The sequence below is a fragment of the Aegilops tauschii genome, chromosome 7 (assembly GCF_002575655.3).
Source record: "Aegilops tauschii subsp. strangulata cultivar AL8/78 chromosome 7, Aet v6.0, whole genome shotgun sequence".
Lineage (NCBI taxonomy): Eukaryota > Viridiplantae > Streptophyta > Magnoliopsida > Poales > Poaceae > Aegilops > Aegilops tauschii.
Genome location: NC_053041.3, coordinates 608,819,394 through 608,844,017, shown reverse-complemented (window position 1 = coordinate 608,844,017; position 24,624 = coordinate 608,819,394). Strand labels below are relative to the sequence as shown.

The following is a 24,624-nucleotide window of genomic DNA, read 5'->3' as shown; positions in this document are numbered from 1 at the left end:
GACCTAGATCATCAGCGGGCTCATCTGATGCCTCTTCTTCAGCTTCTTCCCACATTGCCGGCTCAGCTTCTTCCCCCATTGTTGTATCATCGTATTCAGGGAACCCATGGCCAGGATAGTTGTCGTTGTCCTCTTCTTCTTCATTGTCTTCCATCATAACCCCTCTTTCTCCGTGCTTGGTCCAAACATTATAGTGGGGCATGAAACCGGACTTAAACAGGTGGACGTGAATGGTTCTTGACGTAGAGTAATTGTGATCATTCTTACAAACTAAACATGGACAAGGCATAAAACCATCCGCCCGCTTGTTTGCCTCAGCCGCAAGCACAAAAGTTTGCACGTCATTAATGAACTCGGGAGAGCATCGGTCATCGTACATCCATTGTCGGCTCATCTTCATTACACAACACCGAATAGACCAAATTAATACAAGTTCATACATAAAGTTCATACAAGACTTAAATGCAACAAACAAATAACTCTCTAACTAAAGAATTTAAATGCAACAACAAATGCGATCAAGATCGCAACTAAGGTAACAATTGATCCAACAGCATAATGATACCAAGCCTCACTATCAATGGCATATTTTCTAATCTTTCTAATCTTCAAGCGCATTTTCTCCATCTTGATCTTGTGATCATCGACGACATCGGCAACATGCAACTCCAATTCCATCTTCTCCCCCTCAATTCTTTTCAATTTTTCTTTCAAATACTCGTTTTCTCTTACAAAAAAATTTAACCTCTCGACAATAGGGTCGGTTGGAATTTCCGGTTCACAAACCTCCTAGACAAAAATATCTATGTCAACTTGATGGGCATAATTTGTCATAAACACGAAATGCAACAACTAGTTTTAAAAGAGAATATACCACATCCGAATCATAACAAGGACGAGGGCCGATGGGGACGGATATCAAAACCATGGCACTATGTATGACAAACAACGTACGGGTAAGATAATTATACGAGTAACTATATATCCAAATCACACAAACATCAATTTGGTAATGTAAAACATTCATGAACAAGAGGCTCACCACAAGGTGGTGCCGGCGACGGAACGGTGCGGGCGATCGACTGTGGTTACGACGGAGATTTAGAAGGAACTAAGTAAACCACACCTACATATGCAAACTAAGTGTTAGTTTTGACCACAAATTGCATATAAATCAAATACTAGCACATATATTTTCTACCAAATTACTAAACTCATAAATTAATCACTATACAAAGCATTGCAAGAGCTAATCTAGCAATGAGAGATGAAAGGGCAAAGTTGCTAACCTTTGTGATCATTTGAATGGATGGGGGCCTTCAAATCTTGACAAATTTTGGGCAAAATGTGTGATGAGCTTGAGAGGAAGAGGGGAAGAAAAGAGAGGAGAGGGGAAAGGGGAAGAACAGAGCGAGCTCGGGTGGAGGAAGGATTTATGTAGGACGACCTTTAGCACCGGTTCGTGCCATGAACCGGTACTAAAGGTGCTAGAGGGGCCCTGGACTAACAACATCCTGCCACCACTCACTTTAGTACCGGTCCGTGGCACGAACCGGTGCTAAAGGTCGGCCACGAACCGGTACTAATGAAAGCGGCTGGCTAGCCGTTGGAACCGGCACTAATGCACACATTAGTGCCGGCTCAAAAGCAAACCGGCACTAATGTGCTTGACATTTGACCCTTTTTCTACTAGTGTAAACCACCTCCCCCCAATGAAGAGGATTATGAACCTCACATTACCCAGACACATATGAAGGTGAATTCTTCCAAGAAACACGTCTTTCCAAAAAAAACGCTTCAAGAAATGCTCTACCTCACACCCGAATATTGAAGTAGACAACAACACTGAACCCGACTTCACCCCTGAGCCGGAAGAAGAAGAGTCTGAACAAGAAGAGGTTACTGCTATGGATGACTTGTCAATGCTTGACCGATTACGTAAAGGTGGCCTTCCACATGTTGATGCCGCTTCATTCATGATAGTGATGATGATGATGCATTTATAGATCCCGGAGCATTTATTGAACCCGGCGATCCAGACTATTATCAGGTATTCAAATTTTTATGTTGTACTTGATTTATATAGTTAGTTGTATGATTATATGATTTATATAGTTATTTGTATAATTTTCTTACTTTGTTTGATTGTTTGTTATACATAGTGCCATGGTCTTGATATCCGTCCCCGTCGGCCCTCGCCCGCTTTATGATTCGGATGTGGTATATTCTCTTTTATAACTATTTGTTGCATTTCGCATTTATGACAATTATGGCCATCAAGTTGACATAGAGATATTTTTATCTAGGAGGTATGTGAACCGGAAATTGCAACCGACCCTCTTGTCGAGATGTTAAGTTTAGTTGAAAAGGAAAATGAGTATTTGAAAGAAAAAAATAAAAGAATTGAGGAAGAGAAGATGAAACTGGAGTTGTATGTTGCCGATGCCATTGACGATCACAAGATGAAGATGAATGCAATGCGCTTGAAGATGGATGTAATGCGCTTGGAGTTTAAGATTAGAGAATACTAGTCAACAACCCGTGCGACGGCACGGGCTAGTAATTGTTTTAGATACACAAATTAGGAGATGCTCTTTGCAGTTTTTTTGGTTCCCTGAATGACAAAGCAGTTTTCTTTTGGAATGTAGTTTACTTTAGAACTGTAGGTTATAGGAAAAGCAAAGACTATGAATTGAAAAATGAGTCTAAAACCAAGATGTAGTTTACTACGGTATTCTATTCCTATAATATATTCACCTAATTAGCTTCTGAATATGTCATGCTTTGCCATTACCACGCCCCGATACCCAATTGGCTTGTGATATTGAAACTACAAAATGCCTGTCAATCACATTTTCTAATCAATAGCACAAACGCTTTGTACATGATAGGATGAACTATTATCTATACACTGATTATTTTAAATTTCGTCAGTCATAGAGTGGAATTTCACCTAAAAACTCAACACTCATAGAGAGTGGAATTTCACCTAAAAAAATCACATATCTAAGAAGAATTTTTTGAAAGAAAATCTAAAACAAACTACTTAAATATATAAACCTGCCAATTAACATAACATTTAAATAATTATTTGATGTTAATTAGTGCTACTAAGATGTCGACTAATTGTGAAAATTTGCAAAAACTTAATGCGCAAAGTAAACTTGGATGTTCAGTGCAAAGTAAACTTAATTTACTAAACAATTCAACAGATTTGTTCCAAGATTCCATCCTTTCATTCTGGTTGTAGAATATAACTGGCATAACAATATTAGGTTATTAATTTTAATCCTAAGCTATCATCCGGGGTTGTATAGATTGAATATGACCAAATAATGGAAGAGATTAACATATGTCAATTAGTAGGTCACAAAGTAAAGAAGCCCGGTTTCAAAGAGATGAAGCATATAACAATGTGCTTTAAGCATTCATGCAGCATGATATACCATGCTTGCACCTACTCTCGCGACTTCCATAGTGTTACTACTTTGCATTGTACAAATCTTCGTTAGTTCCCATTAACACTTATAAAGTTTAATCCTGAACACATGTACCATTTGGCAGACTAAACATGCACTGAGTGGAAAAAAATAGAAAAGATAAAGAAGTTCTTTACGCAAAATAAAGAAATTCTAGATCATGTTGAGCAGAAGACGCAATTTAGTGATGCAATGCAAGACATGGTATAATAGAAAAAACTATGATATTTTTTTATGAATGTGTCTGCAGAAACATGGAGCTACTTATATCTTGCAGGCAGAAAGATCTAATCATAATCACTGCTGCTTGTATAAGATTCCATCTGCCTCCTCAACTTACTTGTTACCTTCCATCCAATATTTTTAAAACTTATGGTTCTTGTAAGATTAGCGTGTTTGCAAAATTATATTAAAAAAAAAGATGTGCAAAGATCATGAATTGACCTGGAGGTCTACAATTTACAGAGAAAAACAGATAAATTAGAAAAAAGCATGAGACAGAATTCTTATAACTAAGACCCTGTCATGAAATTGTAAACACACAAATCAGTATCAAAGGATCACTAACCTCAACTATAGCTCTAGGTATAACTGCCAAATCATCAGAGACAAATACTTCTAGGCTCCATATATATTACTTTGTTGCACTGTAAACTTATCACATATACACGTACTTCTTGCTGGAACTGTACTAACTAATTCTGATTGAAATCATTCACGGGAATTTAAGACCTGTTCAACTTTTTTTCAGTACAGAATATAAAAAACTGAACATATGGCAATTCTGGTATGAGAAATATGGAAGAGAGGAACTATGGCCAAAGCCAATCGCAGATGGCTGCTTGAAGATATAGGTCTACCAAGAGCTGCTAATTAAGCAAAAAATATGTACGTGCACATACACATGCTGTAGTTGTACATTCCTCAATACTCGTACATTGTCCAATATCAGAGATCATGATCATGCATCCCTCGTATGTATGCCTACACATACATCAACCAAATCAAAAGAATTAACTTGTGCGTGTTTAGTTATGTTCTGACTGCTAAATCGAAGTTGACGTATGTAGTTCCAAAATCTGAACCTGGGCACACACAACTTAATAACTTTCTTGCACAGAAGAGTAATCTATTAAATATATAGAGTTTGTTTATCTACCTTCCAACATGGTAAAAATGGATGTTGTATAATGGCCTGCCGATCTGCTACCGTCAGCTTCATCGAGTGTGGCTGCCCAATTCATCTTCTCCTCCATGTTGTAATGCTTAAGACTGAAGATATCCTATCTGCTTCAAACTGTAATTGATACACTTGTCCCTGCTGCATCAATAATCCTGGGAATTTATTGCGTAAGAAGAGATTTGGATTGAAGTGTTTAAAGCTTCAAGCTGTGGAGATTCACAGGTTAGAAATTAAGGAAGGAATTGGTGATAGGCCTGACTGGATCGCATGTTGTTCCATGTTGATTTGCATCGTCCATAGAACTTTCATGCAAGGGACGCCATGAACCAAATGTGAGATAAATCTGTACATGTATTGAGAAGGAGGAAGTATTTGTTGTGAGTGTCAAACTGTCAACCACATCGACAGAGATCGATTATGGGCTGCCGTTGCTATGTTTCTCTGGCAATAAGGCATCAAATCATACCAACAGTCAAGGAGGAAGTACGTACTACTTGTCCCATGTAGCCAGATCAGCTTGCCCCCGTCTTGTACGTCTTGCTCCTGCAGCAGATATCTCGAAGGAAAAAGCTGGAGAAGATCACCCAGATCTCGAAGTGCTTGTCACCCGCGACTCGCAAGTACACCGTGGTGTACCCATCATAGTGGTGCATGATCGCCAGGCGCCGGCAACGACTCCTGGCGCAGGGCCGGTAGCAATTCCTTCGTCGAGCATGCGGCGGCAATAGCGTAGGTTCTAGCATCGGTACTCCGCCATCTTGCACGTCAAGCGCACCTGTCCGCATAATGGTTGCAGAACGCCATCCGCGGAACCATGATGACGCAAGTTAGGTTGATTTCTTCCCAACATGATCTTGCACCATGCTTGCAAATAGATCGTCCGTGAGAAAGCTGGCTTGGTTGACCTGAACACACGTACACAGCTTCCCTAATCAAAATTCCACTTGATTGATCTTTGGGGTTTAATTAAACCAAAAGTCCTGTTAGATGTGGTAGAAACAAGAGGTGGAGGAGGATGCTCGACACTATAGGCACAGAGATCGGGACAGATTGATAATGATCACGCTATGGACTCCTAGTGGGGTTTTTTTTTGAGGGGTGATTCCTGGTGGGGTTGTTTACCGTGAAAGAAGTCATCTCAACTGTTCATCTTTTGATCCAACGGTAAATAACGATTTACTGTGAGGATTAACTTGGTGTCCTGTATGGTGCCTCCAATTAGTAAATATAATATGCCATTGATAATGAGGCTTGGTATCATTATGTCATTGGATCAATTGTTACCTTAGTTGCGATCTTCATCGCATTTGTTCTGATGAGGGTAAGTTTTCTCTAGTGTTTTGCTTAACAAATGGATACTTAGCTTTGTACATGCTTGTTAGCCCTATTATGCCACATACTTTCCTTATTTTTCCCAAAAAAGACGTACTTACATAATTATCCTCCTAAATGACATAATTAGCTTATTTAGTTCATTTATGACATAAGTAGCTTATTCATTTCAAAAATAGCATAATAACGTTAGTTCTCTCGTAGATGTCATATACTTAGCTTATTTTCTTCCTAAATGGCATAATTACCTAAGTTAGATAAAAATGAGCTATACTTACGTAATTTGGCTCAAAATGGCATCATCACCTAGGTTAGCACAAAAATGACCTATACTTACCTTATTTTCCTCCAAATTGACATAATAAGCTTAGTTGGATAAAAATGGCATAATTACCTATGTTAGCTCTAAAATGACACAAATAAGGAATAAGAAGAATAAAAACAAGAAAGAGGAAAGAATTGAAGAAGAAAGAGAAGAAAAAGAAAGAATAAAAGAAGAAGAATGAGAATAAGGAGGAAAGGGATAAAAAGATAGAAGAGAAGAAGAAAGATGGGAAAAGAAGAAGAAGAAGAAGAAGAAGAAGAAGAAGAAGAAGATCTTTTAATACCCTATGTGTTCTGTTGCATTGATGGACTGCTAGATGTTTGATACATGGGCTATGTTTGAGGTTGAAACTATATATATCATATATATCTTTTGAAAATGCAGGGATATAATAGAAAACAGAAAAAACAGTAACAATACAGGCACTTTGCCGTCTGCCGCCGCGGACGGCAAAGAAGCCACATGGCGGCAACCTATGCAACCTGGGAGCTGACCCATTTGGTCACTTTGCCGTCCGTGGCTGATGGCAAAGAGTTGGGTCTGCTGACGCATCTGCTGAAGTCACAAGGCAGACGGTAAAGGGCTGGGCAGCTTTGTCGTCCGCTGGCGGACGACAAAGGCTGCCGTTAGCCAACTAACGTGGCTAACGCGTGGTTTTTGCCGTCCATGTTCTTTGCCGTCCGCCGCCGACGGCAAAGGGCATTTGCCGTCCGCTTTGAGGAAGCAGACGGCAAATAATATGTTTACCGTCACTCTCTTTGCCGGGCAGGTTTGCCGTCGGTGGCAGACGGCAAAGAGCTTAGCCGTCTGCTTTTGGTGCCTTTGCCGTCCTCCATCTAATAATTGGTTCAGTTTGTATCTTGGCGACACAATAGATGCATCCTCATAATAGTGTCATGCTTACTTTCTTATCTAATATGAGTGATATGTGCTCATATAAATATCTGTAATATTGAGTTGGCATGTTTTCATGCTTCCTACATCTTTGCTAACCCGAGTCAACAACTGAGCTTTCTCGATTCTAACGAATGGATAATGAATCTGAACATCCATGCCAATGTATTTGTTTATTCCACCTAATCCTTTTTCAGAATTGCTAACATATTACATTTCGTATGCCCTTAGTCGACACTCGACAAGTAAGCAGCGCGAAAAAGATTATATGTTGAAGACTCGATATGCGGCTGGTCGTTTAAAGGATGTTGCTAGATATTGTGGTTGTATGCTTCCATCCACTTTATTGTTGCTTCAAAATGCCAAACTATATGCCTCGGCCAGACAGTTGTTCTTCCAAACTAGTTCACCAAACATACCTTGCTTATATGCTTCCAATTAAACCTTTAATTGGTCCCGTTGAAAACAGATGTTTTGCTTGACGCAATTCACATGTGATTTTGATATATCATTGGAAGCACCACCTCGTTGGAAGAAACATTAACTGCAGTTCGAAGCACCACATAGATGAGTGATGCATGCTCCTACACCAAGATAATGTGCACCTTGAGGAGCCACACCGAAGGCAATGACTTGATGGTGGTTTGTCACTTCCCGTACAACAGCAAGTAGGAAACTACTACGAGCAAGTATCAGTTTGTTTGAGCATGTATTAATTCAAATTGTTTGTCTGTTGGGACTATGGAACATAATTTTTTGGTCCATGGAAGCAAATGGCTAGTTCTTTTGAAGCATGTGTTGTTGTGATAGTGCAATGTTTTTTTTCTTTTGATGGAAACAAACTATTTGGTTGAAAACAACTCTAGTCGATGAAAACAAAAGAGTGATAAACAAGACATTTTTTCTTCTTAGACGGAAGCAAATTACTATTTCACTGGAAGCAGTTTTATAGTCGATGGAAGCAAACAATTGATGCCTTCCAAGAGGTGCAATTCTAATCAGTTTTGTGAAAAAAATATCTCGTTAAGAGAAATATAAAAGTTCGCTTCCAAGAAAAAATATCCCATTATGTGCACACAAATCTATTTCAAACCAAAGCAAAATCTTCCACTACTGAATCAAAATCTCCAGTTTACTGTACGCAACATCATGCATCAATTTCTTGGTTCGGAGATGTGCTAACAACACATGGAGCAATTAACGGGAGCACTTACTAGAAGCATGCAGAGCAGTCATTGAAGCACGCCAGCAGAGAAATTAGTGGGGCCGTGCTATTCAGAGGAGCGGGCCTTTCTATTCGAAGATCAGATGGTAATCCCAACTTTAGTTATACGGTCATTAACTGGTCTGATGGAATGCTAGGGGTCACTAGTCTGATCCCTAGTACATAAAGGGAAACACTTACGGTCAGGCGTCTGATTTTCTTCCAAACGTCAGACCAAACTTCTCCCGTTGATTTCCTTCGCATCCCACGGTCGAGAGGCTCCCCATTTTCCCCGTTCCAATGCCACGTTTTAGCCCCACCTAGAAAAATACCAGCCCCCATGATCCCCGTAATCTCGCACCTCCCTCCCCCAATCCCTTCCTGTTTCCTTGCCCATCGATAGAGCATGGCGTTCTCCACCCCTTTGCCCACCAAGCCCGTCTCCCCGTCGATCCCTGCCGCCGGTTAACCTTTCTCTCCCTGAAGCTACGCTCATCTGTTGCCACAGCATCGGAGCATCGTGGCCGATGCAGGCGACCACGGTGCCCTTCACCAACGGTCGTTGTTGTCCAGCATTCTCTTGATTTGTTATTAGGTCGTACAAGGTTTGTGGGTTGCCAATTTGATTTTTGATTCATTCCTGTGATTCGTTGTGATTAGCTTTTTAATTTTATTTTGATGGTAGTGCTTGGAGATTGTGGAGATGAAACTGAAGCAGTGTGCCACCGACTTGCCGTTGCTACCAATCTGAATCCAGCGTAACAACAGATCTCATCTCCCTAACCTGAATATTACAAAAGATGGACGAGGAACATGACAGGGAGGCTGTCACTCATCCAATATCGCCGGCGTGTCAGCCCTTACTCTAGCATTGTTGAGTAATCCACATGCCTGCATGCTTCTCCTAGTGGACTCAACGACACCGACGCACCATTGCCTCGCTATGCGCTCCTCCTTGGAAACATCCCTCTTCACAATGCCCTTGTTCAGGTTGGTATCGTCTCTAATGCTTCCTGTCAGTGATGCACCAAGTTCCTCGACTGATTGACTACGCATGCGAGAGTGGTGATATCATGCTTCGTGCTCTCCACAGGGACCTCCTCCACTGCGCGGCCGTCTGCGCCGACGAGGTCAGCCTCGCCGGGGAACGCCTCCTCCTCTCCTCTCTCTGGCAGTTGTGCAAAAGAGGGTTGATTGCTTTTTTTCTTTTTAGATCTAAGGGTGTGTATGTAAATGTTATGCCAAGTCAGCTCCTTACAATCTGGTCCCACTTGTCAGAAAGTGATCAAATGAGCCAAATCACCTGATCAGTGCGATTTGCAAAATGTTTACCGAATCTGCGGTGATTTTTGCAAAAAATTAGTGACCTGGTGGTTTTCCGCAGATGAAGCCCCAAATGTGGTGGTTTTTTGCAATTCACTCGTACTATTTTGTTCCTGCTTCAACATATCAAACAGGACAAAAAATGCATCAGTTGGAACTAGTCTATTTTTTTTTGCGAAAGCAATTGGAAGCAATCTACGTTCCTGCTTCCGTAATTATGCCTGTTGGTCTTGGAAGCAATCTCATTGGCCATGGAAGCAAAATATATTTCTTTGGAAGCAAATTATATTCTATGTTGACACTTTGGAAGCAATGTGTTTTTCTTTTGGCGCCAAGGGTGGACGTGGTAGCCAGAGTGGACGTGGTAGCCGGAGTGGCTAGCTACGGTGGGGGCTCCGGGGCTGTCGAGCCTAGTACAATTTTTTTCTCTCTTTGCAAACAATTTCACAATTTGTATGAACCATGTGTAGTTATGATTGGAAATATTTTTCTTTTCGATGGAAGCAAAATAGTATTTCCTTGGAAGCAAGTGTCTAGTCATTGAAAACAAGATCATAAAGATTCTGAAACATATGGAATATTTTCTGTTTTGATGGAAGCATGTGTGAAACAGTTCTCTATTTGCCTAGTTGATGGAAGCAAGATCATGATGCTTCTTGAAATGATTTTATTTCTTGATGAAGCCGGTTTCGAAGCGATTCTCTAGTCAGCTGATCCAATATCGCAATGCTTACGAGACAAAATATCACGTTGGTTACACAGGGCATAAATTTCAAATAAATCGAAGCAGATTTCACCCATCAGAGAAGCAATTTCTTCAATGAATGGAAACATTTTTTTTATTTTTTTATAGCGTGCACGGGAACATAAATTATAATTACAAAAAAAGATGGAAGCATGTACTAGTTGCATCTGATGTAAATTTATATAACGTTGGTTACAAGTTTCGCTTCCTTGGGAAGCATGCAGCTCCAACTCATCAAAAAAGGAAAGAAAGCATGCCGTAGATTGCTTCATAAATCCAAGGAACAAGAATGCATCTCACCAAATTATCTCACGTAATTAGTGGCCCACATAAGCACGTGATTTGCGGAAGCTGTTTAAGGTAGTTTTGTACATGGAAAATTAACTGCCCAGGCTAGTTTTAAGGGGCAGCAGCCACATCAGATCAATCAGATCAGATCTTATCATAGGGCTCATGACTAGTCTGATGGGAAGCAATGCATCAGTAGTCTGATGCCTAGTGCTGCCCGTACATAAAAGTACACCAGTTGTCACTCTCCATAAGACTTTTCAACTTATTCTAACCGCAGTAGGCTACTTGCAAGATTAAACCGAACTAATGCTTGCAAAGTTCAAACCAAAATAATGCACAAAACCCTCTCTATTGATTATTCAGCTAAGTTGTCTAGGTGAAATCAAATAATCAGAGAAAAATACACAACTATAACTCATGCAAAGGCATCACACATAATCTGAACAAAATGAAAATTCATCACATAGATAACATCGCCGCTAAAAGTAAATCAGATGGATCACAATCATGTAGGGCACCTCATGTGATCTTTATATTGAGAAATAAAGGAGATATTGCATCATCGATATTGTTATGAACCCATAGTACAGGGAGTGGACTACTCACACATTGTCATGGGAGCATCAGCACTCGATGTTGACAAAGAAAGTGACGACTCCCCCCGACGGTAGTATACTGAAATAGGGTTGTAGATGAGATCGCTTCGGTTCTTGAAGTGCCGGATGCGAAAAAATAGATGATAAATATCTAGGAGCCGCTATATATGAGCCATTCGACACCGAAGGCTAGCTAGGATGTATCCAGGCTCCCACCCTAACCCAATCCCTTTAGGCCTCCTGTAAGCATGGGTCCTGGCCTATTCACTCTCTTTTTGTGCAAAACAATCCTCATATCTTTTTGTTTTTCCCCGTAAGTCCAAAATACCTATTTTCCCTGAAAACATTATCACAGAGAATCAAGAATCAGCTTTGAGCACTTTGTTAATATATTAGTTCAAATAAATTCTAAAATATGCATAATTATAGTATATGGTATGAAAAGTACAAATTGGTAGATACATTTATGGCGTATCATTAAGCTCCCATTAAATCTAAGGATGTTTGGATGGTGAATAGCTTGCTCGTCCCTACCTACAAGCAATGTTTGAGTTCACCGAAACATGGTGAAGAAGACATCATGCTCCTCCTACGGGTTTGAGGTGGACACGTGGAGGCACTAATTGCTAGAGTGTAACATGGCCGTAGTTGCTCCTTCTACGGGGTTGAGGTGGATACGGGGATGCATTTTTTGTTGGAGTGTAACATGGCTTGTAGCATCTGTGCCATATTCGATGAGGAGCTTTATGGATCTTCTATGTTGGATGGTACTCCCGTAGCTACACTGTGGTTGTTCGAGCTGAGTAAGAAGCAACCTTTATAACCATCCGATAATGGAGTAGCGTTTGGCAACCCTAAGTAAGTCACTATGCATCTCAAGTACACATACGACAATCTTGGCTCCAAGGACATATCATATACATTGTAAAAGACAACTAAAAGCATTCATGCCATGTGTCAATTTGGGCCTGTCCAACCACCCATTCCTAAAACATGCCACATTATTAGTTCGACATCTCCACCACCATGACCTGTGAAACATGGTCATCAACCAATACATGTGATAGTCTTATACTCATATGTGTCCTCACATGAACTCCGACCCGGGACTAGTTTATAATCATTCAAGCATAGAGTTTCACAAACAAGTCACATAGGAGTATTTGTCAATCAATATAAATGATGTTATTGAATGAACTTTCAATAGCTCATGGATAAGAATATAATCATCACTATGTTGCATGTAGGGTATATTTCTAACACATTAATGTTCATGCGGATTTAATTTTATATTCTTTACTCCTTTGACGCTTGAAACTTGTTATATACTAATAATGGAGTCACACATAATACCTTTTGGCCGCAGACCATATGTAAAACAAGACTAGCCAATAATGCATGTCTTAATTTATTTTTATTTTTCCCACTGTTACACTTTTCGATATGCATATGGTACAAAGTAACAACCTCTGTAATAAAATATAAGACGTCACCAAAAAAACGTCTTTTATTTTTTTTACAAAGGGAGTATTCATTAGCGGCAATAATTATTCAAATCTGAAAATGAAGGAACTGGATTCTCCTAGCAAGCGTGGAGCAACGGGATGTCGGCGTACGGGCCATTGACCACCCCATTGGCGATCACGCTGTATGCCTTCTCTGTCATGTGGATTTGGTCCCAGTTGGCGAACCTCGACGGGTCGGGGCAAACCTTCGCGTTCTGGTCACACAGATGGCCCGTGCCGTAGGGGCCATCGCCACCACAACACGCCACCAGAGGCTTGTCAATGCCATTCCTGCTAGGATTCTTGACGAACTCCATGAAGGCACCGTAGTAGTCGCCGTAGATGATCTTCACGCCGGGGTTCTGTGACTTGAGCTTGGTGATCTCTTGTTTCAGTAACTGGTTGTGCATCTGGGAGAACGCGTTGAACCACTTGAGGCAACCGTACTGGTCGTGGTCCGTGGACGTGTAGCTCTTGTTACCACTCAGGTAAACCGGCACGCACCCGATGGGGAAGTTCCCTGGGACAAGGACCGTCTTGGCACCGAGGTTGATCACCTCTTGGACACCAGCGCCTATGCGAGCAATCACGTCCGGTATGTACTCCTTGGCCGTGTCCCGGCTGTGCGTATGATCGAAGAACCAGAAGTTGTAGTCGTTGCCACCGATCTCGCCAAAGACGACCAGGGATTCGCTCAGGAGACTCTTGGTGGCAGCTGATGACAGCCAAAAAAAAGAATAAGTTGACCAAGAACACATATGGAGTACATGTGCATGCAGACAAGTGGCGTAATTAGAATATGGTAAGCTGACCGTAACGTATGTTTTTGCATGCGTTACGTACCATCTCCCGGAGCAATCCGTGCGAGCACTTTCTTGAAAGAAGCCAGCTGCTCGTCGAGGCACCCGCGCTGCAGACTGAAGTTGTACCTTGACATGAAGTACTTGGGGTTGAGCGCAATAGCGCCAAAAACGGCAAAGTTGGCACCGGTCGGGAACTTCCCCGTCTTCTCCTCGGGAATGCTCGGCGGCAGCAACGGCAGGCCCAACGCTTGCGCTGACACAACATCAGGCACCAAACTCAGCATGCACACGGATTAATTTCGAACTGTTCGAACACACATGCGCGCATGCATGTACGTACTCACCGTAAAAGTCGATGATGAGACGCCCATCGGAGGCACGGCCCGTGGGGCGGTGGAAGTAGGTCTCTCCGTAAGGGGGCACTGAGGGCGGACCCGGCGGACTGTTGCGGCTGATGTACGCGAAGTTGCCGGTGTCGGTGATGGAGTCGCCGAAGGAGAAGATGCGCTTGAAGCAGCCGCACGACCCTAGATCAGCGTTGAGCAGCAGGACGGCAAAGACCAAGATGACTGCAAGGGAAATGGAGCTGTGGCGACTGGAACTCCCCATCTTAGCAATCTGGCTGAACAGGGGAAGAGACAGACGCTAGCTATCTGGTTACAAATACAAGTCTTGCAGATCTACGTTTCGTTTAGTATTCAAGATGGGTTCCCTTCATCCCCATTTATATTAGAGCGTTATGCGGTCGAAGTGTGTATATCAAGATGACTGTCAATTTCATTAATGCTATTTTTTAGCAGTGTGTATCTTACTACCCCACAATTCTTTCCCTACAGTTATATCTTTGGTGCATCGTGAAGATATTGCTAAATATATCTTTTCTGTTACGGAAATTGCTAAATATATCGAGTTCTGAAAGATAAGATTGGGTTTCTATGGCATTAATTATTTTATGCACTATTTTTGGGCTGACTATTGACTTAAATTATCTTGATTTTTCCTTGCAAAAAAATTTATCTTGATTTTCAGTCAATTCGCACTCCACCGTCTGATTGGGATCCAAAGGCACATCTGCCTTCTTTCTCTGATTAACAGGTGACTGATTTTTTTAACATGACAGTCATTTATTTTCCGGCAAGACTATACAAAAATTAAAATTAAAATTAAAACTATAATAATATTAAAAACTTTAGTCAACTAAAGACATTTTCATTACCCTAGAAAATTAAATGAAATATATATATAGAGATGATGACAAAAAGTTGAACAGAAATTGCACATTTTCACAATATGTAAGAATGATCATATAATAGTGTGATTTTTTTACAATAGTATAATTTGTGCACATATTACATAATACTTGCATTTATCTTCGGAGATTAATCACCTCATCTGATATTGACAGTTCGTCTCACGCGCATGTACACACACGAACACATCGAAGATGATTTACGTTTCGCATTGATATTGCACATGCACACACACACTACACACACATGCATTCGCATACATGACACACACATGCGCGTGCACACACACACACGCATAAACCCACACGCCCACATACACACAAAGGAAAAGCCGACTCGGAAGAAAGAAGAAGAAATAACAAAAGTAAATGCGCATGAAAAAGAAGAAAAGGAAATTGATTGTACTAGAAAAAAAATCCAGGCGCCTACATTATAGCAAAAGCGACTGCGCACGCGCGTGCGTGCGTCTGTGTGATAAATAGACGAAGCCATCATGTGTAAAACATGTTTGGCGTTATAAGTTTTTGGACGATGTGTAAGAGGATTGACGAGTCGTTTTAACATTCACCATATTGACGAGTCGTTTTTAACATCCACATGTTTGGCGTTCTAAATATATATTTTTGCTTTATTTGGCAGCCTATCCATGCGTAGTGAAATACATCAATTTGCAAATATGGACAAGATTCATGAAAACAATAATCATCAGAGGTCCTTTTGTCCCAATTCACAGCATGTGCAGTACCGAAATCAACAATATTTGAGAGAAACGAAAACAAACCTTTATTCATGCAACATCGAACAAATAGTTCAATACATCTTAGTATACCGGATACCAATTCAGCCAAGGCTAATTCTTTCTGATGTGTCCTCATGCCTCCACGCCCATCTCCATCTGCTAGCCTGTAGTAGCAAATTTAACAAGATCAGACAGAATTGAACCACTCCACCGTCATTAAGGTGCTGGCAAATTATGCAAGAAAGCACCTAGATTTTTGGATTATCACTAAAAATCAAGGAAATGTTGAAGTAACTATGTGTTCATTAAACGAATATGCAGAAATAGCTTACATGCTACCATTTTTTGCAGTCCCTAACTCTCCATGGTCACCAGGCAACACACCACGGTCATGTTGGTACAACTCCTCACCAAGCGGATATGTCATTCTGTCTGTAACTCATTACATCGAAGTATGTGGGTCTGGATCATGGTTGAGAAGATTACCTCTTCCTTATAAAAACCTTTGCTACATTCTTCGAGCAGAAAATCCACAAAGCATCTTGGTGACGTCTTGGCACCAAAAGCTACATAGAGCAATATACTATTCTAAAACTCTAACCAACGGATCTGATTTAATATCTCCATGAAACATTAAACAAACTTTCAGCACTAAGTGGAACACAGAATTGCAGAGGTTCAGTAAGGAATCTTTGAATAATAAATACTTCATCAGTTCCATAATATAGTGCATACAGATTTTTTGAATAGTCCAACCTCGCTAATTTTGACCAAGTTTATGAAGAAAAATATTTACATCTAAAATGTCAAACATATATTTCTAGATACGTCAAAAGTTGTAGTTATATTTATATATATTTGGTATTGTAGATATATATAGTTTTCTGTATAAACTCGATCAAAGTTTGCAAAGTTTGACTTTGCAAAAAATCTATACGCACTACATTATGGAACGGAGGAGTAATAAGTACGAAAACTAAATATTGTCCTTTTCGAATAAACATTTATCAATCAATTTAGTTTGAATATTTAAATCCTGGCAACTGGTAAATATAGTGTATATTTACGCACTGTATATACTTGAAGCTAATATATCGAGGAGAAAATAAAGTTTGTTAGTGAAAAGGGGAGAGAAATGGACCTTGTTCCCATTCTAGGTACAGCAGGTAGCGGCCGATTGGATGGTGAAGCATTTTCTCGCTCGAGGTCCATGTGTCATCTGTGTGTCGATGCCCTTGCGGCCAAGCACCTCGTGGATCTCCTGAGTCGGGGATAAAGGACGTGCTCCCTGGCTCTGAGTGTCATGTCTCCGGAGTCTCCTAAGAGCAGTGGCAGGAGGCGAGCTTTGGAGCATGAGTGAGGGGGACGGCACAGGCGCCCTCGCACGAGTCGGACTTGGGGTGGCAGGGGCTGCGGAGGCGGCGGTGAATGTACGGCTCTCCCAAGTCGCGCGAGAGAGGAGAAGTCGGTGAAGGATTTCTATCGCCGGGAAAGTGGAGGCGGGCAAGGTTATGGAGCGGCGCTGCAGAGCAGTTGCCAGTTTATCGCCGCCATTGCCGCTACGCGAGCGAGGTTGCTAGAACCTGCTTGAGAGGAAGGCGTATGAGTCAAGTCGAGGGTTGCGGAGATTTGTAGAAGCCCATTAGGCCCAATTTCACACCAGGGGCCGAAAATTGTGCCAGCCCATCGTTGAAGTCGCCCAGCTTTAGCGAGCACAAAGTTTCAAAGCGGCTTTACAAGTAAATCGGACGGCCAAAAACACCCCAAACTGATTATCCGATAGCCGCAAAAGCTAATGCTCTACGATGTGTCCACATATGAACTCCGACTAGGGTGTAGTTTATAATAATCTCTAAATTCGAGCATAGAGTTTGACAACCAAGTCACATACTTGCCAATCAATACAAATAATATTATTTAGTGAGCATTCAATAATTTACGAATACAACAAAATATAATCATCACTATGTAGCCTGTAGGGTATATATTTCTATGTATCATGCGTGTTTAATTTGATCTTCTTTATTCCTTTCACGCTTGAACTTTTTTAGATAATCAAGTCACACACAGTACTTTTGTGCCACTGACAGACTGACCACATCTAAAACAAGAATGACCAATAGTATGTGTCTTTATTTATTTTGTTTTTCCCACGGTTTGATACACATATGTTACAAAGTATCAGCAGCCGCAGTAATTATTCAATTCTCAAAATGAAGGAACTGAATTTCCCTAGCAAACGTCGAGCAATGGTGTGTCGGCGTACGGGCCGTTGAGCACCCCATTGGCGATGACGCTGTACGCCTTCTCTGTCATGTGGACCTGGTCCCAGCTGGCGAACCTGGACGGGTCGGGGCAAATCCTCGCCGTCTGGTTGCACGTATGGCCGGTGCCGTAGGGGCCATTGCCACCACAGCACGCCACCAGAGGGTCGTCAATGCCATACCTACTGGGATTCTTGACGAACTCCATGAAAGCACCATAGTAGTCGGCGTAGATGATCTTCACGTCGGCGTTGAGCGACTTGAGCTTGCCGACCTCCTGCTTCAGCAACTGATTATGCATTTGGGAGAAGTTGTTGAACCGCTTGAGGCAGTGGTACTGATCGTAGTCCGCCGACTTGTTGCTCTTGTTACCACTCAGGTACGCCGGCACACACCCGATGGGGAAGTTCCCCGGGACAAGGACCGTCTTGGCACCGAGGTTGATCACCTCCTGGACGCCGTCGCCTATGCGGGCAATCACGTCGGGCATGTACTGCTCGGGCGTGTGTGTGTCACCGCCGTGTCCTGCGAAGAACCAGAAGTTGTAGTCGTTGCCGCCAATCTCACCGAACACGATCAGCGACTCGCTCAGGAGACTCTTGGTGGCAGCTGGTCATCACGAAAAAAAAGAAATAAGTTGACCAAGAAGACATGTTGCCAAATTAAAATATGATAAGCTGACCATAACGTATGCTTTTGCATGCGTTACGTACCATCTCCCGGAGCAATCCGTGCGAGCACTTTCTTGAATGTAGCCAGCTGATCGTCGAGGCTCCAAGTAAACGGCACCCCGAAGTTATACCTCTTGAAGAAGTTTGGGTTTAGCGCCGTGGCACCGTACAAGGCGAAGTTGGCGCCGGCCGGGAACTGGCCCGTGTTCTCCTTGGGCAGGCTCGGCGGCAGCAGCGGCAGGCCCAACGATTGCGCTGCCAGAACATCACGCACCAAATTTAGCATTAGTATGAAATCGGACTATTTGGATTGGAACACACATATACACTAGTACAATGCCCGTGCGTTGCCACGGGTTCTTGAAATAGTTTGCAAGAGTTATATAAAGATAATGCATGTTAAATTTCACACGTACCGACAATATAACATAGACACAATTATTTAATAATTAAAGTACATTTTTGCAATGTAAATTGCCAAAAAGAAAAATTAACGGCATGTCCATGTAACAAACTTAATGGAGTTCCAACTAAACATCTATTATAAAATTATTAATATCTAGGTTATACGCTTAAGAAATTCTTTCACAATATACGGAAAGTTGTCTTTAGCTTCATTCCCACTATGTTTTAGCAAGTATAATAAAAACTGCTTTCTCAACTCATATCCATCCTGCACAAACAATATATGTAGTTAGTATGAAAATAAGTAACGGACAATACTCACCGCGCAAACCGGCTTGACCCGTTCCACCAGAGCATAAAATGAATCATCGCTAATCATAATTCCCATTAACATCAACCAGTATTCTTGGTGTTTATTACTGTTAGTCAACTGGCATTTCAAGTTTCATTACTGCCTGAAACGAAGGTTATCACTCTAAAATAGCATGGTCATATTAGTGACCGTGCAAACTTCAAGATTTAAAACCGATAAGCAGCCCTTCAAATTGGAAAGGGTGCATGTGCAGCGCACGTAAGTTAAGAATTTCTTCATCATTTTGATTATCTAAATCAATTTTTTTCATAATAGTTGTCACAATAACATGTTATGTTTAACAAGAATTGGTCTAAACTGAAATTTTATAACAATCCAAAGTCCAATTTCGGCAAACAGCCTCCTCGCTAGCAAGATGTGTCAGCACCATCCAATCGCCATCTCGCAACTGTCATCCTGGTGGTTTGGATTTCTGAATATGTTTGTCTCTTTCCTGCCGCACGCAACACTTTATCTCCATGTCACGCCGAATCTTCTTTTTGGGCTATCATCAGGGGATTTTGTCTACCTAAATATAATTACACACCATGAAGACAAGCTCGAATTGCTGGTGGCTTGGATCGTCTCAACAACACCCAACCAAGAACCAACCGACCAGGCTCGATCCTCTGCAAGGAGGGCATACCAAATCATCTCCTTTTTTATCAACACAGATAGAATGTTCAAAACAATGCCATCGTAATCAACATGGGCAAAACATAGCAAAAAATAAGGACATGCTATTGTTCTACGCGAGACAATAAGCAACTTCAGCATCCAGTGTCCCATCATCTACCATGAAGATTGGGAACTCCGTCGTTCCAAGATATGCTTCAATATTTCAATATTTCAAGATTGGGAACTCATTGCATGTAAGTTTTTTCTTGCTTGTTAGCATAAACCCAGACATTGTCACCCCACAACAGAAAACATTAAGGTTTCAAAACAAAAGAAAACATTTGAACAAAAGAAAGTTAACGTATAGCAGATCTCAACCCATCTTACATCGCAAACTGTTAACCCCAATATTTTATGATCTGAATGGGGGAATTAAGGTTGGATTTTGTCTCTGACGAATCAGATTTCTGGACATTGTCAACATCAAGATTCCATCGCATGGTTTCATAACAATCAACCTGTACATGGATCTCTAATTAAATTCTAGCCACTACCATGAAGCTCCCGGTCAGCAAGAGTTGTATTTTTTCTGTTTAAGCGGGCACCTAGTTTTTCTAATACATGGATGTAATTCTCCCCATGTGGCTCAAAAGAAGCATGATGCCCCTGGGTTCCTGAACCTTGACCCAACGCCACCCATTTATTTGTGACAATTTATGCCCAAATTTATCTCAAACAAAAGGTATGCCCAGATCTGTAACACAAGCAGCTGAACAATTAAAAAAAATATCCTAGCCTTCTTTTTCATACGACTCATGAGATTCTACAGCAACAAAAATGATTTTACATTGTTTTTCACACACACATGAACCAGAGCTGCTAGGCAGCAATATTCCACCATTTGAAAATAACTATAACGATAAAGAATGACTACCATACCATATCCTTTACTACATAATGGAATACTAATGTGCAAACAAATGCCACCATTGCTCCTGAAGTATTCATATCATCGAGTAAGAATGGTTTCATGTTTATCACCTTTTCCAATCCAATGAAACTGATGTTATAACGCATTACACATGCTATGAAAGAAATTGATGAGAACAATATTACATTTGCTCTTACTGCAAATCAACACCAACAAATCTATAATAGGTTCATGCATAAAGCAAGTGAATTTGAAAAAGAAACCAGAACCTTATTAAGTGATCCTAATTCCATGCGAAGTTGCCTAGGAAAAATAGAAGTGGAGGATCAAGGTGGATTCCAAATAATAGTAATATAATACTCCTTCAAGGTAAAAAAAAGAAATCTAGTGGGTACAAGCATTTTGAATAATAAAAAAAATTAAGTTCTAACTATATACGTGCAATACATGTTTCTAAAATTCAAAGTATGTATGACTATATGTAAATAAAAGTTTTGCTTAGGTCATAATTTTTCATACTTCACAAACATCTTATCCTGTCAAATCATTGGTGCACATCCCCATTGTGCAGGATTTTTTTGGAACTTCCTATCTCCACTTACATCATGGATAGCATACAACAAAAGTTAATTAAAATTCAATAGACTTCTATGAGATGACATGAGTGACGATCGGTGCAGGTTTATGGCATTGAGCATCATCTACTAACCCTTCAAAATGATGATTTTCATTTGGACCAAGTACATCTCAAGCTGCAAGCACAATAAAATCACCATGGGCTTGGAGCCCACCATCTCTCCACGTTCCTGCATGTGAAGAATTAACCAGTGCCCCAAGTCAGAACTACTGCTAACCTTATTCATGTAGACCTTACTAAAAATTCAGAAAATATGCAGAGTATCCATTTTTGTTAACCTAGCTATCTGCAGTCCAAGACAGAGCGTGACCATAATCCACACTACAACACATGAATATAGCTACCTTATGGGGCATATATGCCTAATCCTCATATCTTCTTGTTTGGAAAAGAGTTGACCATTTGCACATAGTATAGAATGGCGAAGATTGAACATGCTCTCGTACAATTGGGGAATGGTGTGGAGCTCCATAAGCGACGGCGGCGATGCCGGCTACAGTTGTTCTGACAAGAACTAATTTGCTTACTCTTCGTTTTCAGTTAACCACATAGTACTACACTGCCATATACAAAATCAGGAGAGGAAGGTACCTTCTGTACGCCCACTGCACGGGAGAGTTTTGTGGCGGACTGTATACCTGGATGCGATAATCTTGTTTCGGAGGAGCGCCCAACTGCGGCATGGAGGTCAGAGAGGGGTGAGAGCCGGACCGGCGTGATTCACACAGTGCAAACCTGATAAACAAAACGCAAAAGTCCAGCACCTGGTTTACTGCAAGGAGCTCGCTGGTGTCCAGATTCAACCCGAGGTAGACTTGCCCATTATCTCGCCCTTCCGCCATCGGATCGGTGGGATGTCCCCTGCTCAGCCGCTCCCGTCGACAGGTACGGCCGTCCGCGACTGCAGGCGTTGTGGCGGCGAGGGACTCTTGGAGATGCGATCGAGCAGCCTACCCCTTGACTTGTAGAGGCAGGAGCTGATACGGACGCCGATCCCACTGAGGGGCCCGGCGGAGTGCTGGTGCGGACTTGATGATTCGACACATGAAGTCGAATAGATCATGGAACCCGGCACCGCCGCCGGCATCAGCGGGGTCCCGTCGCATGGGTCGTGGTCTAGGCTCGGGGGTCGTGTCGACGGCGGCATGGAGGTAAGAGAGGTGAGAGCCTGCTGGCCGTGCCCTTCCTCCCCTCCCTTCCTTCTGTTCTTCCTGGAACCGCAGCAGGCCATGGAGGAGCTCAGCCGCCGCCGTCGTCCCTCTGACTCTCGCCGGAGCCGTCCGTCGTCGACCCGATCCTGCTGCCATCTGCCAGATCCACAGCAGCCCCGCCGGAGCCCACAACTTGGCCATCACCGTTCCCTCGAGATGCCGCCGCCTCCCCGTGTTGACCGCGTCGCTCACCTGCATTCAGGGATCTTTCGATATCGGATTGTGTTTTCCTTTCCTTGGGTTAGGAAACGATGTACCGGGGTCGACGCGGGGCGCGCGGAACGTTTGGTACGGCAGAGTTTTCGTCCGCCCAGGTAAATTGCTAAGCGCGTTTTTGGCTCTGGATTAGATTAAATTAAGTGATTCTGATCGTGTGGTTATAATTGAGCTATGTTGTTATGTGTACGTTAGGCTGGGTACACTTAGCGATGTACATGTTTTCTTCTTTAATAAGTAGTAGAGATGGTTTACCTATGAATTTCTTTAAATCCATTATTTGTTTCCTCAAAATCTATTATTTATTTCCTAAAGCAAATTGCATTAATGAGAGAAATTCACTGATTTGGTTAAGGTAGGAAAGAATCTATTATTTGTTTCCTAAAGCAAATTGCATTAATGGAAGAGATCCGTTGATTTGGCTAAGGTAGGAAAGAATCTATCATTTGTTTCCTAAAGAAAATTGCATTTATGAAAGAGATTCGTTGATTTGGCTAAGCTAGGAAAGTTAGATCCGTGATCTTTTGTCATTAGGAAAGTGTTGAAAATAAACCGTATTAAATCCATTATTTGTTTCCTGAAAATCTATTATTTATTTCCTAAAGCAAATTGCATTAATGAGAGAAATTCACTGATTTGGTTAAGGTAGGAAAGAATCTATTATTTGTTTCCTAAAAAAATTGCATTAATGGAAGAGATCCGTTGATTTGGCTAAGGTAGGAAAGAATCTATTATTTGTTTCCTAAAGCAAATTGCATTTATGAAAGAGATTCGTTGATTTGGCTAAGCTAGGAAAGTTAGATCCGTGATCTTTTGTCATTAGGAAAGTGTTAAAAATAAACCGTACCAGACTACCAAATCCTCCATTAGGTTTTTTTTCGCTGGTTAATCTTGGTAGGTCTTTTTTCGTTGGTTAACCTTCGTAGGTCTATTTTTTTGGTACGTGGATGGGTGCGGGTTGGGGCCTCAGGAGAAGGTTTTTTCGGTTTCTGGTGGATAAGTCAGAGGTGGGAGTGAGGACGAAAAAAACCGGACGAAAATGGTGGGACGAAAATAAACCCGGAACAGAGACTACCAACTGCTCCATTAGGAGTAGAGATACATGCATGCATATGCACTCACCGTAGAAGTCAACGATGAGACGCCCGTCATAGGCGCGTCCCGTGGGACGGTGGAAGTAGGTCTCTCCATAAGGGGGCACAGAGGGTGGACCTGGATTTTTATTGTTACGACCGGTGTACGCGAAGTTGCCGGCGTCAGTGATGGAGTCGCCGAAGGTGAATATGCGTTTGAAGCAGCCGCACGACCCTAGATCGGCGTTGAGCAGCAGGACAGCAAAGATGAAGGGGGCGGCCAGGGAAATGGAACAGAGGCGATTGGGACTTCCCATCTTAGCTATCTCGCTAAGCAGGAGAAAACAGGGACGCCTGCTACCTAGCTATCTGGTTATGAACAAAAGTGTTGCAGATGTACGTTTCGTTTTGCATTCGAGATGAGTTCCCTCGGTCCACATTTTATATTAGAGCGTTATGCGGTCAAAGTGTGTATATCAAGATGTCTATAATTTTAATTAATGGTATAATTTTAGCAGTGGTGCATTTTACTACCCCACTATACTACCCTGCAATTATATTATATGGTTGGTGCATT

At 41.7% G+C, this 24,624-nt stretch overlaps 2 protein-coding genes across 3 annotated transcripts; both read right to left on the bottom strand.

The window, feature by feature from the left end:
• Positions 1-12,764: 12,764 nt before the first annotated feature.
• Positions 12,765-14,347, bottom strand: LOC109776352 (GDSL esterase/lipase At1g28600-like). Its single transcript, XM_020334994.4, has 3 exons — positions 14,025-14,347; positions 13,721-13,933; positions 12,765-13,592 (listed from the first exon to the last, which is right to left on the bottom strand). Exons 1-3 carry the CDS (start codon positions 14,287-14,289, stop codon positions 12,955-12,957), a joined length of 1,116 nt encoding a protein of 371 aa, XP_020190583.1. The 5' UTR covers positions 14,290-14,347; the 3' UTR covers positions 12,765-12,954.
• A 3,459-nt stretch (positions 14,348-17,806) lies between these two features.
• LOC109776349 (GDSL esterase/lipase At1g28600-like) lies at positions 17,807-24,364 on the bottom strand. 2 transcript variants are annotated; one of them, XM_073505393.1, is made up of 5 exons: positions 24,097-24,364; positions 21,021-21,106; positions 19,909-19,990; positions 18,647-18,859; positions 17,807-18,542 (listed from the first exon to the last, which is right to left on the bottom strand). In XM_073505393.1, exons 1-5 carry the CDS (start codon positions 24,362-24,364, stop codon positions 17,902-17,904), a joined length of 1,290 nt encoding a protein of 429 aa, XP_073361494.1. In that variant the 3' UTR covers positions 17,807-17,901. The 2 variants fall into 2 exon arrangements, 1 of the variants encoding a protein (XP_073361494.1); XR_012189835.1 differs by lacking the exons at positions 17,807-18,542; positions 18,647-18,859; positions 21,021-21,106; positions 24,097-24,364 and adding an exon at positions 21,620-22,372 and having other exon boundaries at positions 19,602-19,990.
• Positions 24,365-24,624: the final 260 nt, after the last annotated feature.